Source organism: Hylobates moloch, unplaced genomic scaffold, assembly GCF_009828535.3.
Source record: "Hylobates moloch isolate HMO894 unplaced genomic scaffold, HMol_V3 SCAFFOLD_8, whole genome shotgun sequence".
NCBI classification, from domain to species: domain Eukaryota; kingdom Metazoa; phylum Chordata; class Mammalia; order Primates; family Hylobatidae; genus Hylobates; species Hylobates moloch.
Window position 1 is genome coordinate 82416265 of NW_026652283.1, and position 18483 is coordinate 82434747.

Below are 18483 nucleotides of genomic sequence, written 5' to 3' on the forward strand. Positions count from 1 at the left end.
CGGAGTCTTGCTCTGTCCCCCAGGCTGGAGTGCAGTGGTGCGATCTCAGTTCACTGCAAGCTCTGCCTCCCGGGTTCATGCCATTCTCCTGCCTCAGGCTCCGGAGTAGCTCGGACTACAGGCGCCCACCACCACGCCTGACTAAATTTTTTGTATTTTTAGTAGAGACAGGGTTTCGCCGTGTTAGCCAGGATGGTCTCAATCTCCTGACCTCGTGATCCACCCGCCTCGGCCTCCCAAAGTGCTTGGATTACTGACGTGAGCCACCGTGCCTGGCCGGCAGAACTTTTTTTTATTTTTTATTTTATTTTAAGAGATTAGGTCTTGCTCTGCCACCCAGGCTGGAGTACAGTGATGCAATCATAGCTCACTACAGCCTTAAACTCCTGGGCTCAAGTGATCTTCCCACCTCCCAAATAGCTGGGACTACAGGTGTGCATCACTGTACCCTGCTAATTTTTTTAAGAGATGGGGTCTCACTGTGTTGCCCAGGCTGGTCTTGAACTCCTAGCCTCAAGTAGTTCTCCTACCTTGGCCCTCCCAAAGTGTTGAGATTACAGGCGTGAGCCACTGCGCCTGGCCAGCAGTACGTTTAAAGCTTTAAAAAAAAAATGTTCAAAGCATTATCATCACCACATTTCTGTCTGTCTCCCAGCACTCCTCATTACCCCTTAAAAATGAATTATTGTGGATGTTGAAGACTCCCAACAATGTTTCCTGCACATAATACTTAGTATTAAACAGTAATTTTTGCTTCTGTTCATATTTTCATAATGAAGCTGTATTAAAACATTTGTTAAAATGGCCATGACAAGGTGTCCTGCTTTAATTACTAAAACCCTAACTGTATTAACTACTTTCATTTTTTATGAGCCTTTAAAGCACATTTTATATATTTTATATATTTGTCTTGACTTGAAGTTTTTTATCCCATGTTTTCCTACTTAAAATGTTTTTTTTTTTAAGATAGTAAGTCAGACTTTATTTAAGAGGAGCCAGTGGGGATAAGTATAGGGACCACTGTGATGGGATCTTGGAGTAGGGGAAAGAGATTTGACTCAATTCCTTAAAATGATTTGTAACCACTTTTTCAAATTATTTACTATTATACTATGTGTGTGTGTACATATACATACACATACGTAAATGTTTTAATGGATATAATACCCTATTTGCTTATATAGTCATCCATTCTACTGGGGGTAGTCATTTAAATAGAAAGTTATTTTTCGTAATTATAAATAGCATTCCATTAAACATGCTTATAGTTTTTTTCTGCTTTTTTTTTTTGCTGTTTGGTTTAAAATGACTGTTGTTACAGAAGGCTAGTAAAAATATGGGCATTATTGGTCATCAGGTATGAATTGTGTGTGTGTATGTGTGTGTGTGTGTGTGTGTGTGTGTGTCTGTGTGTAGGGAGAGGGTATGTTTAATTCTGCCTCCTACAGAATGTTTTGGTTTTTGGTTTTGGTTTTGTTTTACTGTCAGTTTGACTTGGGTTGAGCCATATTCTTTCTTGGACCAAGCCATTAGTTTTGAGTTTTTCCCTAAAAATATGTATCAGGGATACAGTAAAAATGGTTTATGTCTATCCCCATTCCTATTCCTGAAATAGGTCCCATCTTAGTACTAGAGCCTAAGCAACAGCAATGAAAGATATCCGTTAAAGACTCCTCAGTAAAGAGCTCACTGGTTATATGATTTTTCTTATAAAATAAAATCCATTTATTCCTTCCCAATGAGAAAAAAAGATTCTCTTGGGTTTATTCATTAGCCCTAAGAGCCAAGCATCATGATTTACTTGCTTCTAGTCTTTCAGTCTGTCCCTATCAAGAAGTACTTACTGTTTCCCTAATCTACTTTGTGTGTACTTAAGTAGTATGTAAATGGACTGTGGTGGTTCAACTATCCTTCCGTTCCCCACTCTGTGAGATTAGTTGATCAGATGATACTGGGCTTTGGGGATATTGAGAAACATAGAATATATTGTTAGTGTGTGTTTTGAGTCCTGGTTTATCATTTACTGTGCATCCTAGAAACAGGCATTAATATTCTTGAGTCTTTGTTTTCTCATCTATAAAATGAGCAGAATGCCTCAGGATGGTTTGATTTGCATTAAGGTAAGGGGTATTAATAATGATAGATTCAAAGCACCATATACCTTGATGGTTACTTACACAAATAGTTACCTTAATAGTATTGAGGGGAGATTATTGACATTAATGGGCTGTGAAATAACATCTGGTCATGTTCATCCATCTGTTGTCTGGCCCTAAAAATCTGACCTCTAGGAGCCTTGAAGTCTGTGTTGTTGAAGCCCAGTATTAACCATACAGCATGGCTACTCAGAGTTTGCAAGCTGTGATAACCTTGGTGGTGAAGTAATATGTAACATGATATAATATACATTTATGTCTGTGTATCTACATATTTAGTATCTTTAATATTTGGAGCAAATGTGTTATCAGAGGTGACTGATTTTTGTACACAACTGCATACTAAACATAAAAGCTCAATTTTAACAGAGGTCATGTAATTTGTGGTGGTCTCGTGACACTAGTAAGTGACTTATTCTCACAAAGTTATACAAAATTACATCTCAAAAGTTTGAGTGCTTAGACTATAATTTTTCATTTTAGGTTGGTGCAAAAGTAGTCATGGCTTTTGCTGTTAAAAATGGCGAAAACTACTTTTGCACTGACAGAGTATAAAGTGAAGTGATCCAGATATAAAGTAATAATGATTTTTTATTATTCTACAAGTGGTGACAGAAAAATTGTATTTTTCCCTCTATAACCTATTGGACCTTCTCAGATTTCTTCTTTCTCAGATTCCCATTAGAAATCACATTTTAGGCCGGGCATGGTGGCTTAGTCCTGTAATCCCAGCACTTTTGGAGGCTGAGGTGGGCAGATCGCCTGAAGTCAGGAGTTCGAGACCAGCCTGGCCAACATGGTGAAACCCCATCTCTACAAAAATACAAAAATTAGCTGGGCATGATGGCGGGTGCCTGTAATCCCAGCCACTGGGGAGGCTGAGGCAGGAGAATCATTTGAACCCAGGAGGTGGAGGTTGCAGTGAGCCAAGATTGCGCCATTGCACTCTAGCCTGGGAGACAGAGCGAGACTCCATCTCAAAAAAAAAAAGTCACAGTTTAAAGATACTTCTAGTGGATATATATTTGAGAAACTAGCATTTGTATAACAATTTTTTTTATTTTTGGAGACAGAGTCTGGCTCTATCACCCAGGCTAGAGTGCAGTGGTGCAATCTCGGCTCATTGCAACCTCTGCCTCCCAGGTTCAAGAGATTCTCCTGCCTCAGCCTCACTAGTAGCTGGGATTACAGGTGTGCACCACCACTCCTAGCTAATTTTTTGTATTTTTAGTAGAGACAGGGTTTCACCATGTTGGTCAGGCTGGTCTCGAACTCCTGACCTCAGGTGATCAACCTGCCTCGGCCTCCCAAAGTGCTAGGATTACAGGGTTGAACCACCATGCCTGGCCACATTTGTGTAATTTTAAGACATTTGAATGAGGGGGCTCTTTAAATGTTACATAGGTTTTTCAGCCGGGCATGGTGGCTCACATCTGTAATCCCAGCACTTTGAGAGGCTGAAGCAGGAAGATCACTTGAACTCAGGAGTTTGAAACCAGCTTGGGCAACATAGTGAGACCCTGTCTCTACAAAAAGTAAACAAAATTAGCTGAGTGTGGTGGCACATGCCTGTGGTCCCAGCTATTTGGGAGAACTGAGGTGGGAAGATTGCTTAAATCCAGGAGGTTGAGGCTGCAGTAAGCCAAGATTGTGCCACCGCACTCCAGCCTGGGTACAAAAAAAAGAACATTCATGTTTTTCTGTGATACAGAAAAAAACAAAAATCTCATATAGGTTTTTCCTTAGCAAATAGATAAGTCACATGATATATGTACATGTCTCACAAACGTGTATATCTTCTGCATTATTCTAGTCAAACTGCAAATCACTTTCCCTTCTTGGTTTATAGAAACCAAATTAATACTGTTAAAAGCTTAGAAGTCTTTTTTAAAAAATATAAGTAGATACTGCTGTTGTTATCTCCCAGCCAACATTTGGAAGTGGTCTTCTAAACCACTGCTTTATTCCATATGAATCAAATACTAGTGTCTGCATAATGAGCCTTACTTAAACATCCGATCTTGTCAGAAAAATTCTTCATGAACATATTGTCACCGATGGCCAAAGAAATTTTGTCCTCCAAAATATTAGCAGTTTTCTGTTGTACATTTGGATGATTGACTTCCTGGTCACTCTAGAAATAACGTGTTTTACCCTGGTGATTTTTTTTTTTTTTTTTTTCAAAATTAGAATTCGAACTAGCTCTTTTATTGTTTTATAAAATCAGAGTATCAGAATATTAAATGTTCACACTCAAAATATGTTAGGTAATTATGAAACTCATTCTATTCCAAGTAAGTGAAGGTACCAGTAGTAGGAAATGAAGTCAGAAAAGTTACAATAGGGTGTCAGGGGGAGCTTTAAGAGGATTTTTGGCTGTTAGACTGAGTAATGTGGAAATCCACTGGAGCAGTTAGAATTGAATAGCATGATCTGACGTATTTTGAGAGGATCACTGGCTGCTCTGGGTAAAAGAGATTGCAGGAGTCAAGGGCAAAAGTAGGAGACTGGCCAGGCATGGTGGCTCATGCGTGTAATCTAAGCACTTTGGGAGGCTGAGGTGGGAGGATCCCTTGAGCCTAGTAGTTTGAGATCAGGTTGGTTAACATGGCGAAACCTCATCTTTACAAAAAATACAAAAATTAGTTGGATGTGGTGGCATGCTCATGTAGTCCCAGCTACTTGGGAGGCTGAGGCAGGAGGATCATCTAAGCCCAGGAGGTCAAGGCTGCTGTGAGCCTTGATGGCACCACTGTGTTCCAGCCTGGGTAACAGAGTGAGACCTTGTCTCAGAAAAAAAAAAATATAGGGAGACAAATAATGGTCATGGCAAGAGAACATGGTCACTTGCACATGGTATGAGTAGAGGGATAAGAAAATAGGCCAGGTGCAGTGGCTCACATCTATAATCCCAGCACTTTGGGAAGCCGAGGTGTGGCGATCACTTGAGGTCAGGAGTTCAAGATCAGCCTGGCCAACATGGTGAAACCTCGTCTCTACTAAAAATACAAAAAAATTAGCTGGGCTTGGTGGCGCACGCCTGTAATCCCAGCTACTCGGGAGACTGAGGCAGGAGAATTGCTCGAACCCAGGCAGCAGAGGTTACAATGAGCTGAGATCGCGCCACTGCACTTCAGCCTGGGCGACAGAGTGAGACTCTGTCTCAAAAAAAAAAAAAAAAAAAAAAAAAGAAATAAAAGAGAGAGGAAATGTATACAGGTTGAGTATCCCTTATCTGTAATGCTTGGGACCTGAAGTGTTTTGTATTTCGGATTTTTTTTCAGATTTGGGAATATTTACATTATATATACTTAGTGGTTGAACATCCCTAAGCCAAAATCCAAAATATTCCAGCGAGTATTTCCTTTGAGCACCATGTGGACGCTCAAAAAGTTTCATATTTTATAGCATTTGGGATTTCTGATTAGGGAAATCAGAAATGTTTATGCTCAGCCTGTACATAAATACAATCATGTGCCATGCAATGGCGTTTTGGTCAACAACAGATGGCATTTATGACAGTGATCCTCATAAGATTATTATGGAGGTAAAAAATTCTTCCGGCCTTCTGACATCTTGATGATCCTGACTGTGTAAGCCTAGCCTAGTGTGTGTGTTTATGTCTTAGTTTTTGTTTTTTTTATGTTGATACATAATAGGTATACATATTTTCAGGGTACATGTGATAATATATTCATATAATTTGTAAAAATCAGTGTATTGAGATATCTATCACCATAAATATTTGTCTTTTCTTTATACTAGAAACATTCAATTATTCTCTTCTAGCTATTTTGAAATATACAATAAGATTATTCTGAAGTATAGATACCTTACTGATCTATCAAATACTTGGTCATGTTTCCTCTATCAAACTGTATGTTTTTCCCATATATATATCTATATATATATATATATATGTTTTTATATATGTTTATATATGTATATAAGAAACAAGTTTATATATAAGAAAAATGTATAAATATATGTAAAAATATATAAACTTATAGAATAAGTTTATATATATAATATAATATAAACTCAGATATAATATAATATAAACTCATAGAATAAGTTTATATATATAATATAAACTCACAGAATAAGTTTATATATATAATATAATATAAACTCAGAATAAGTTTATATATAATATAATATAAACTCATAGAATAAGTTTATATATAATATATATAAACTCATAGAATAAGTTTATATATATAATATAATATAAACTCATAGAATAAGTTTATATATATAATATAATATAAACTCATAGAATAAGTTTATATATATAATATAAACTCACAGAATAAGTTTATATATATAATATAAATTCATAGAATAAGTTTATATATAATATAATATAAACTCATAGAATAAGTTTATATATATAAGAATACATATATATATTTAGAAAACATATATTCTATTAAAAACTTACAGAATAAGAATAAGGATATAAAGAAAATATTTGGCCCAGAGTGTTGTCTCACATCTGTAATCCCAACAGTCTGGGAGGCCAAGGCAGGAGAATCACTCGAACACAAGAGTTCAACACTAGCCTAGACAACATAGCGAAACCCTGTCTCTACAAATTTGTTTTTAATTAGCTGGGTGTGGTGGTACATACTTGGGAGGCTGAGATGGGAGGATTGCTTCAGTCCAGGAGTTCAAGGCTACAGTAAGCTATGATCACACTACTGCATTCCAGCCTGGGTGACAGAATTAGACTCTTTTTTAAAAAAAATATAGGCCAGGCGCGGTGGCTCACACCTGTAATCCCAGCACTTTGGGAGGCCGAGGTGGGTAGATCACAAGGTCAGGAGATGGAGACCATCCTGGCCAACATGGTGAAACCCCGTCTCTACTAAAATAAAAAAAATTAGCCGGGCATGGTGGCACGCACCTGTAGTCCCAGGTACTCAGGAGGCTGAGGCAGGAGAATCGCTTGAACCCGGGAGGTGGAGGTTGCAGTGAGCCCAGATGGCGCCACTGCTCTCCAGCCTGGCAAGGAGGAGGGAGGAGGGTTGTTTATACAGCTGTAGAATGTGTTTGTATTTTAAGGTAAGTGTTACAAAAGAGTTAAAAAGTTGAAAAAATTTAAGTTTATAAATAAAAAAGTTATAGTAAGTTACAGTTAATTTATTAAAGAAAAATGTTTTATAAATAAACTTAGTGTAGCCCAAGTGTTCATAGTCTACAGTAGTGTACAGTAATGTCCTAGGCCTTCATATTCACTCACTCACCACTCACTTAAAGCAACTTCCAGTCCTGCAAGCTTTGTTTATGGTTAGTTCCCTATACAGGTGTACCATTTAATTTTTTTTTTTTTTTTTTTTTTTAGACAGCGTCTCGCTCTGTTGCCCAGGCTGGAGTGCAGTGGCACCATCTCGGTTCACTGCAACCCTCCACCTCCTGGGTTCAAGCGATTCTTCTGCCTCAGCCTCCTGAGTAGCTGGGACTACAGGTGCATGCCACCACGCCTGGCTAATTTTTTGTACTTTTAGTAGAGATAGGATTTCACCGTGTTAGCCAGGCTGGTCTCTATCTCCTGACCTCATGATCCACCACCCACTTTGGCCTCCCAAAGTGCTGGGGTTACAGGTGTGAGCCACCGTGCCTGGCCTAAAAATTTTTTATACTGTATTTTTACTGTACCTTTTCCATGTTTAGATACACAGATACTGTTATGTTGTAGTTGCTTACAAGTCTTTATTACAGAAACATGCTGTACAGGTTTGTAGCCTAGGAACAATAGACTATACCATATAGCCTAGGTATCTAATAGATTTATGAAGTACACTGTATGATGTGTAAGTACCTCATACACTTAGTAGGTTTGTGAAAGTACATTATATGATGTTACCACAACAATGAAATCTCCTAACTGCATTTCTCAGAATGTACTCCCCTTGTTAAGCAATACATGACTGTACATTTTCCTCTCAGACTTTGTGATACTATTCTGATGATAATTCTGCCTTAACAATTAATGTTTTTCAGTCTGGTTTATTATCCAAGTAGATTAAGCTGATCCAGAATACCAAATTAAGTATTCTTTTCCTTTTTCCTGTGTCTTGTCAGTAATTATTCGTCCAGAAACCTGCTAGGTAGCTGCATTGCCTATTCAGACTACGTGAGTTTTTACTGGTATCATTTGGAATTATATTTTGTATTTTGAGTACTTACCATTTAATGTTTTTGTAATCATTTTACCTGCTAGAATCTCAGTCCATAGAAGCAAAATCTCTCCTTAAGCACAGGATACATGTCTATTCAATTCCTTAACAGTCACCACCTCTTAGGACAGCAAGGCTATTTTTCAGTCTTCTTATCACTTCTTCTTTAAGTAGATTTTCTATGCTTGAGAAATAATTACAGAGTAGGTTTAAGCCCTAGCATAGTACTTATTTCTTATGAAACTCCAGGCATGGGCAGTACCTGGTTTTGATGGTGGTCAGCACTAAATGAGATGATGTGTGTTAAGGGTCTTCTTGCATCATAGAACACTGTATAAGTTAGTGTGTTGTGAGAATTTCAGATGCATTGATTCTGCTGTCTTTCTGCCAAGGGGTTTTATCATAGAAGACTACAAAAAGCTAAAACAAAAGGTAGCTTAAAATTTGATCATCTTATTTACTATGATTCACACCCTTTGACCTTTTCTGATCCAAACAACCTGTTTGTTATTACAAGTTGGTAGCAAATGGCTTCCTGAAAAGAGCAGCGTGGCATTGTTTCTTGGATATCCCAGGAGCAGCACTTCATTGGTTTTTGCTTATAGAAACTGTCCACCTGTTTAGTTTTCAATGTTATTCCAATGTCATTGAAAGCTAAACAATTGGAGAATTTCTATGACCAAAAAAAAAAAAAAGGTTTTTATTTTCTTATGATAAAGTAAAATCAAAGTAAGTAAATGAACAGGGAATTAGTAAAAAAGAAACCTTGGGATTTGAAACAAAAAATTGTTTTGCACATTTATGTCCAAATATATAAACAAAAAATTAAAAAATGTTATGGGTATATCTTTAAGATTGTGCCAACTTGGAAGTCAGTCTGTTTATTAAAGTGACAAAAGCTTAAATTATTGATTTCTTCATTTTATCTTTTAGAGTTATGCCCAGCCAAGTCTTCAGTATATCCAGGGGCAACAGATTTTCACAGCTCATCCACAAGGAGTGGTGGTACAGCCAGCCGCAGCAGTGACTACAATAGTTGCACCAGGGCAGCCTCAGCCCTTGCAGCCTGTAAGAAATATTTCAGTTGTTAAAATTCATTGGCTAGCTACTTTGTCTTTAGAAGGTTTTCTTTTTGGTTTTGTTTTGTTTTGGGTTTTATTTTTGGATTTTTTTTCACGTGTTCTTTATTTATTTTTATTTATTTTTATTTTTTTTTTGAAACAGAGTCTCGCTCTGTCACCCAGGCTGGAGTGCAGTGGCACAATCTTGGCTCACTGCAACGTCCACCTCCTGGGTTAAAGTGATTCTCCTGCCTCAGCCACCAGAGTAGCTGGGATTACAGGTGCGTGCCACCATGCCCGGCTAATTTTGTATTTTTAGTAGAGACGGAGTTTCCCCATGTTGACCAGGCTGGTCTTGACCTCATGACCTCAGGTGATCCACCCACCTCGGCCTCCCAAAGTGCTGGGATTATAGGCATGAGCCACCACGCCCAGCCCATTTTTAAATTTGTGTAGCCACCAAATTCACCTGAGCCACCCTGAGGGCGTGAACTCAACCATTTCGTAAAAAAAAAATTTTTAATTCTGTGGAATTTATAGTTCTGTTAATACATCTTTTGCTCCGCACCTGTAGTCCCAGCTACTCAGGAGGCTGAGACAGGAGAATGGCGTGAAACTGGGAGGCGGAGCTTGCAGTGAGCTGAGATCGCGCCACTGCACTCCAGCCTGGGCGACAGAGCAGGACTCTGTCTCAGAAAAAAAAAAAATGCTCCTAGGATCCTTTTTATTTGTTGTTTACCCTGACCTTGTATTTTTATATTTTACTATGAAATTTTGAAGTAATAATTTTCTTGTTTTTTTACTCTGTCGCCTAGGCTGGAGTGCGGTGACATGATCTTGGCTCACTGCAACCTCCGCTTCCTGGGTTCGAGTGATTTTCCTGCCTCAGCCTCCTGAGTAGCTGGGACTACAGGTGTGCATCACTGCGCCCAGCTAATTTTTGTATTTTTTTTTTTTTTTTAGAGACGGAGTCTTGCTCTGTCGCCCAGGCTGGAGTGCAGTGGCATGATCTCGGCTCACTGCAAGCTCCGCCTCCTGGGTTTTCGCCATTCTCTGGCCTCAGCCTCCCGAGTAGCTGGGACTACAGGCGCCCTCCACCACGCCCAGCTAATTTTTGTATTTTTAGTAGAGATGGGGTTTCACTGTGTTAGCCAAGATGGTCTCAATCTCCTGACCTCATGATCTGCCTGCCTTGGCCTCCCAAAGTTCTGGGATTACGGGCGTGAGCCACTGTGCCCGACCTTAATTTTTGTATTTTTAGATACGGGGTTTCACCATGTTGGCCAGGCTGGTCTTGAACTCCTGACCTCAAGATCCGCCTGCTTCGGCCTCCCAAAGTGTTGGGATTACAGGCGTGAGCCACCGCACCTGGCTGAAGTAATAATTTTCTAGACCAGCTATCTATTAGTATTTATGGCGTACAGGTTGAGTATCCCTTATCTGAGCTTCAGGGGACCAGAAGTATTTCACATTTCAGAATTTTATGGATTCTGGAATATCTGCATTATAATTACCACTTGAGCTTCCCTAATTTGAAAATCTGTAACTTGAAATATTCCAATAAGCATTTCCTTTGAACATGGCCTTTTGATTGTCCTGTCAGCACTCAAAATGTTTTGTATTTTTGTATTAGGGCTGCTTAACCTGTACTAGAATATGATACTGTACTAGTCACCATGGACTAGGCATGTAGAATTGTGTGATATACTTCACTATACATGTTGTACAATGTTTAAAAAAAATTTTTTATACGATGTTTAATATTAAGATAAGTTTTTGGTATTCTGCAACATATGTAGGAGAATATGGTGAAATCTCAAAGTGTTGTTGTTTTTGGATAAAGTGGAAAATAAGAGGTTGGCGTGGGAAACAATTGAAAAAACTAAACAGAATAGCATGGTCAAATCAGCACTTTAGAACACTTACAGTTCTGGAGAAAGCTCTTGTAGCAATCCAGCAATGATGGTGACTTTAGACAGGACAGTTAGTGAAGATGGACTAAAAACACTATATGTGAAACAACAGGATAATAAGATAATGTGTACTTAGAGCAGATGTTTGAGTGGTTGTTATGAGTTGAGCCCTTCTAGGCTTTTTTTTTTTTTTTTTTTTTTTTTTTTGAGATGAAGTCTTGCTTTGTTGCCCAGCCTGGAGTACAGTGGTTTGATTTCAGCTCACTGCAACCTCCGCCTCCCAGGTTCAAGCAATTCTCCTGCCTCAGCCTCCTGAGTAGCTGGGATTACAAGTGCACACCACCACACCCGGCTAATACTTTTGTATTTTTAGTAGAGACAGGGTTTCACATTGTTGGCCAGGCTGGTCTCAAACTCCTGACCTCGTGATCCACCTGCCTCGGCCTCCCAAAGTGCTGGGATTGCAGGCGTGAGCCACTGTGCCCAGCCGACTAGGCATTTTTAATACAAACATAAGTAAGTTTCCATTTGTATTCTTAAAAGCTGATCTTTCAAATAAGAGAAAGATGATGGTCACAAGAGAAAGATGGTGACTACACTAAAAATAGAGTTTTGTGTTGGGAATAAGTACTGAATGGTTTCGAATATATTTTTTCTTTTTTGCCTTAAACTATTAAGAGATAAATGGTTTGGAATATTAAGTGACACAGAAGCTTGGGGAAAAGAGGTCACTTTATAAGCTAAAGGATAGGGTAAGGGAGGAATTGAAACTTAAGCTGGACCAGAAAACCCCAGCTGGGTGAAATAAGAGATAAAGAAGAGTATACACAAAGCAAGAATGCTCAAAGACCCGTGTTTGCTTAAAAGTGAACACGTTTTATCTGAGCCTGGGGTCTTCAGGTTCCTCTTTAACTGTGCAAGCAAAGGTAAAGGTGAAAAAAGTATTCTTCATTAATAGGCTTGAAAGAAGGAACAAGTATATATCCTTGTGGTGATTACTAGTCTGCTAGGGCTGCCGTAAAAAAATACCACAGACTGAGTGGATTAAATAACAGAAATTTTCTCACAGTTCTTGAGGCTGAAAGTCCAAGATCAAGGTGTCAGCAGTGTTGGTTTCTCCTGAGGCCTCTCTCCTTGGCTTGCAAATGACTACCTTCTTGCTGTATATACCTTTTCTCTGCGAGTGTCCTCTGGTGTCACTTCTCTTTTAACAAGGACACCGTCCTATTAGATAAAAAGTCCTCACTCTTATGACTTCATTAATCTTAATTAGCTCTTTACAGGCCCTGTGTCCCAGTAACAGTCACAGCAGGATTAGAGCTTCAACATACATGTTTTGGGGAAACAAAAATCAGTCCATAAGTGATTATGAGGTTTTTATGTTTTTCAGAATGTAGCACTAATATTTTATAGTTTTGAGGTTTCAAGTACAGAAAAAATATAATTGATAAATGTTAACATTCTGTCATATTTGCTTCTCGGGGTTTTTTGGTTTCTCTTTTTTTTTTTTAAGATAAAGATATTTCTGGAGCCCATTTAGTTAATTGGTATCCTGCAGTCGATATGTCTTAGAATTGGTGTTTTAAAGTTGAAAAATGCTGCTCTATATGATAAACTGCTGGCTGTTTTTAAATATGGTATCTTGGATGGTAAACTTAGAGCCAACTGTCAATTTTCTGATAGCTCTGTAAAGCTCTTTATATATGCTGTTCCTTATTTCCCAGACTGTACCTTTCCTTTATCCTTTTTTTTAAGAGGAGGTAGATGTACATTTTTACATATTTAAGTGGGCTATTTTGTCCTATTCGGCCAGATTAAGAGAGATATCACTGATCAAAAATGTGTGTGTTTTCTTTGTAGTCTGAAATGGTTGTGACAAATAATCTCTTAGATCTGCCGCCCCCCTCTCCTCCCAAACCAAAAACCATTGTCTTACCTCCCAACTGGAAGACAGCCCGAGATCCAGAAGGGAAGATTTATTATTACCATGTGATCACAAGGTAAGAGGAGCTGTATGGGCATTCCCATGTCTGCTTTTACTTAATCAAAGAAGTTGCCACTATAAAGGGAGTTTTACAGTTGTAAACTTCTTGTCATTAGCTGTTCACTGTGCTTGAAGGCTGCTGGATTTCCAGAATCACATCTTAAATGTATTTTAGACCTTAGACTTTGGCTCTTTTTGTATTTGTTTTGGTGTATTTTTATTTTATTTATTTTGTCACCCAGGCTGGAGTACAGTGGTGTGATCTCAACTCACTGCAACCTTTTGCTCCCATGTTCAAGTGATTCTCGTGCCTCAGCCTCCCAGTAGCTGGGATTACAGGCATGTACCACCATGCCTGGCTAATTTTTGTGTTTTTAGTGGAGACGGGGTTTCACCATGTATGTTGGTCAGGCTGGTCTCGAACTCCTGACCTCAGGTGATCTGCCCCGCCCGCCTTGGACTCCCAAAGTGCTGGGATTGAGCCCCTGCACCCGGCAGTTTTGGTGTATTTTTAATCCGCAAGTCTCTTGGAGAAAGCTAAGGAGATTTTTTAAATGTTACTTCATCTAATACTGTATAAGTATCAGGGGTCATAGACAGATCTTTTCTGTAAAAGGCCAGAAAATAAATATTTTAGTTTTGCCAGCCAAGCAGTCTAGATCATAGCTACTCAACTCTGCTGTTCAATTTTTTTTACGGACAGCACTTTTTCTATTTCCAAATTAAATAGCTAGATTGTTTATCTTTGACACACATTATTTATGCTTACTGTAGAAAGCAAATACAGTAGAAAAGTACTAAAAAAGAAGTATAATTCCTGGAACTGCCACTACTCAGAGATAACTCATTTAATGTTTTTAAAAATACCTTTTAGACAGATAGCTTTATGTGGGTATATGTACTGTGTGTGTGTGTGTGTGTATATATACACTCTATATAATCTTACGTAAATTGTTAAGATACACGTTTTTGTAGTCTCTTTATTTACTAATCTATTTTATAGAGCTTTATCAATTAACATGGAACTATGGAATTTTTTCTTTAAATTTTTTTTTTCTTTTTTTTGTAGAGACAGAGTCTTGCTTTGTTGCCCAGACTGATCTTCACGAACTCCTGGCTTCAAGTGATCCTCCCACCTAAGCCTCCCAAAATTCTGGGATGACAGGCGTGAGGCACCACACCCAGCTACAACTGTTAGTTTTAGTAATTGTTTATACTTTGTTGCAGGGCTGGCAAACTATGCCACAGGCCACTTGTTTTGGCAAATAAAGTTTTATTGGAGCACAACCATGCACATTTGCTTACAAATTGTCTATGGTTGCTTTCACACTACAATGACAGAGTAGTTGTGATAGAAACCATTTGGCCCACAGGTCAAAATATTTATCATCTAATCATTTACAGAGAAAGTTTGCCAACCCCTGCTCTATTGTATAGCTATATCAAATTGTATTTAACTCACTCTGATTTGATAGGTCTTCACTATTTTATATCTAACTATAACCCTGGGCATCCTTAGTGACACTAATCTTACTACTTCTTCGAGAGGGTACTTAGAAGTGGAATTGTTGGGCAAAACAGGTACACATTTTAAATTGAGAAATATTGTCAGCTTACCATTAAACAATAGTTTGTATCAATTTGGACTCTCACCAAAAAAAAGTATGTATGAGTTCCTTTTAGCCACGTACAGCAGCTCATGCCTGTAATCCTAATGCTTTGGGAGGCTGGGGCAGGAGGATCGCTTGAGCCCAGGAGTTTGAGACCAGCTTGGGCACCATAGTGAAACCCCGTCTCTACGAAAAATACAAAATTAGCTTGGCATGGTGGTGTGCACCTGTAGTCACAACTAGTTGGGAGGCTGAGGCTAGAGGATCACTTGAGACAGGAGGTCAGATCTGTAGTGAGCCATGATTGTGCCACTGCATTCCGGCCTGGGTGACAGAGCAAGACCTTGTCTCCAAAAAAAAAAAAAAAAAAATCCTTTTCCCTCATGTCATCTCTTTTAACCTTGCAAGTCTAACAGGTGGGAAATATTTTTGTTTTCAGTTATTTTACCATTGAGATGGGATGTCTTCATTCGATTGTTGGTCATTTGTATTTTTTGTGAGTTACTTGTATGGGCCATCTACCCATTTTCTGTCCAGTGTTAGATTTCTTTATCAAGAGTTTTGTATCTGATATCTTGTGACATAAAGAAGTTTAAAATTTTCATATATTTTTCCTTTCTGCTTTCTGCTTAGAAGGGCCTTCCTTATTCGCATTAAAATGATTCTATAGGCTGGGTACAGTGGCTCACACCTGTAATCCCAGCACTTTGGGAGGCCAAGACAGGCAGATCACCTGATTTCAGGAGTTCAAGACCAGCCTGGCCAACATGATGAAACCCTGTCTCTACTCCAGATACAAAAATTAGTTGGGCTTGGTGGCAGGTGCCTGTAATCCTTGCTACTTCGGAAGCTGAGAGGCAGGAGAATTACTTGAACCCTGGAGGCAGAGGTTGCAGTTAGCCGAGATCGCGCTACTGCACTCCAGCCTGGGTGACAGAGTGAGACTCTGTCTCAAAAAACAAAAAGGCTCTTATAAAATGAGTCCTCATTATGATGCTAATTGAATGTGTAATGATTTTAAAAACCATGTGTGGTTTAACCAGAACTTGTTTGTTTTTTTTTTTTTGAGACAGAGTTTTCACTCTTGTTGCCCACGCTGGAGTGCAGTGGCGTGATCTCGGCTCACTGCAACCTCTGCCTCCAGGGTTCAAGTAATTCTCCTGCCTCTCAGCTTCCCGAGTAGCAGGGATTACAGGCACCTGCCACCATGCCCAACTAATTTTTTTTTTTTTTTTGTATTTTCAGTAGAGACAGGGTTTAACCATGTTGGCCAGGCTGGTCTCAAACTCCTGACCTCAGGTGATCCACCCGCCTCGGCCTCCCAAAATGCTGGGATTACAGGTGTGAGCCACCACACCTGGCCAGAACTTTGTTTTTTAACACCAAAACAAATTTTAAATATTCTATCAATCTTCCAAAAATAAAAAAAGTTTGGGCCAGACATGGTGGCTCACGCCTGTAATGCCAGCACTTTGGGAGGCTGAGGTGGGCGGATCATGAGGTCAGGAGTTTGAAACCAGCCTGACCAACATGGCGAAACCTCGCCTCTACTAAAAATACAAAAATTAGCCGGGCGTGGTGGCGCGCACCTGTAATCCCAGCTACTCAGGAGGCTGAGGCAGGAGAATCGCTTGAACCCGGGAGGCAGAGGTTGCAGTGAGCTGAGATCACGCCATTGCACTCCAGCCTGGGTGACAGAGCGAGACTCTATATCAGAATTAAAAAAAAAAAAAAAGTTTGTATTTCTTGTTTATATGTATACTTTTCCCATCTTTTCTAGGTTTTTTTTAGTAGCTAAAAACAGACATACATATATTTGTTCAGTTTCTATAATAACACCCTTAGCTGCTTGTGGTTCTTTTATTATGATAGAAATCTTGAGCCTTTTAAAATAAATGAGTTCCATAGGTCAGAGGTAAGCCTATTTTTACAATAATCTATCTATCTATCTATCTATCTATCTATCTATCTATCTATCTATCATCTATCTATCTATCTATCTATCTATCTATCTATCTATCTATCTATCTATCTACTATATATCTATCTATATATGTATATATATGTATATATATACACACACTGATTTATATCAAGTGTCTTTAATGTTGTTATATTGTTGACTAAAGATTGATGTGGTGGGAAAGCAGAAGACTGTAGTGACAAGATTGACCTGCCAGATTTGTTAGATCCTTTGAGGCTTTTGACATTTTAAGTCACTGTCCTCATAACATTCTCTGTTACAGCTGGCTTCAGACTCCTGAACGTGAATATCCTTTCTTCCACTTTTTATCCTACAGATCTTTTTTAAAAAAGAAAAATCTTTGCTTGCTTATTTTCAAAATGACTGTAAACATTTAATGAGTTAACATGGCTGAAACCTTCTTTTTGCAGTCGGTTGAGAATATTTTTAGCAGAGGGTACAAGTTTTTGTTTTTTGTTTGTTTGTTTTTTAAGACAGAGTTTCACTCTTGTTGCCCAGGCTGGAGTGCAATGGCACGATCTTGGCTCACTGCAACCTCTGCCTCCCAGGTTGAAGTTATTCTACTGACTCAGCCTCCTGAGTAGCTGGGATTACAGGTGCCCACCACCACGACTGGCTAATTTTTTGTATTTTTAGTAGAGATGGGGTTTCACCGTGTTGGCCAGGCTGGTCTCGAACTCTGGACCTCAGGTGATCCACCCGCCTCAGCCTCCCAAAGTGCTGGGAGTACAGGCATGAGCCACCACGCCTGGCCAGGGGTACAAGTTTTTAACCTTGTACGTATTTTTCTTGTCAGTCATTAAGCCAGAGGGGCAGAACTATTAAAAAGAAAACTCCTAAAGCAAGGGATAATTTTCTCACGTGGTCAAGGATTGTGAGAGGTGTTACATGATTTATTTTGCTCTAATTATATGCTAGATACAGTCACTATTTACCTCTTCATCTACAGAGGGGTGACATAGGCAGGGACCTATTTCCTGTACATTTTAAGCTTTGCCCAATCTTACTTGCATGACATTAAGAGTCAGGTGAGAGACAGACAGGATGTTTGGGTTTACTGCTCTCTTTGACACCCAGTCAGTGTTGCCACATCATTGCCCACAGCAATACTGTCATTGAGGAGGGGCATGTCTCTGTGCTAGAATCATTGCTGTTAGGAAGATAGAAAAGGTTTGTCTCTAACTCATGGAGCTGATTTATTCTATGTCTTATTGTATGTTGTATTTTATGTATGTATGAGCAGTGATGTTTATGTCAGAATTCTCTGTTTCCTAGCCCTGACAGCATGGCTGCTTTTATCTCTTTCTAGGCAGACTCAGTGGGATCCTCCTACTTGGGAAAGCCCAGGAGATGATGCCAGCCTTGAGCATGAAGCTGAGATGGACCTGGGAACTCCAACATATGATGAAAACCCCATGAAGGTGAGTATGGCTTACACATGTATTTCCTGATCATTTGGGAGTCCATCCAAGACCATCCCACATGGTCTTGGGATTCTTTTTTCTTTATTCTGAAAAATAAGTGAGTGACCATGCATGTATCAAGATGTAGAGATGAAGTCAGGGAGAAAGAATGGCCTTTTTTTAGACATTC

At 39.1% G+C, this 18483-nt stretch overlaps 1 protein-coding gene across 3 annotated transcripts in view; it reads left to right on the plus strand.

Annotated features, from left to right (window-relative positions):
• Positions 1 to 18483, plus strand: part of SETD2 (SET domain containing 2, histone lysine methyltransferase) — a 149966-nt gene that overhangs the window by 110372 nt on the left and 21111 nt on the right. For all 3 annotated transcript variants that reach the window (XM_032161749.2, XM_032161751.2, XM_032161750.2), the window contains 3 exons: positions 9272 to 9406; positions 13173 to 13312; positions 18200 to 18311. In XM_032161749.2, coding sequence (XP_032017640.1) covers positions 9272 to 9406; positions 13173 to 13312; positions 18200 to 18311 — 387 coding nt within the window. The remainder of the gene's footprint in view (positions 1 to 9271; positions 9407 to 13172; positions 13313 to 18199; positions 18312 to 18483) is intronic.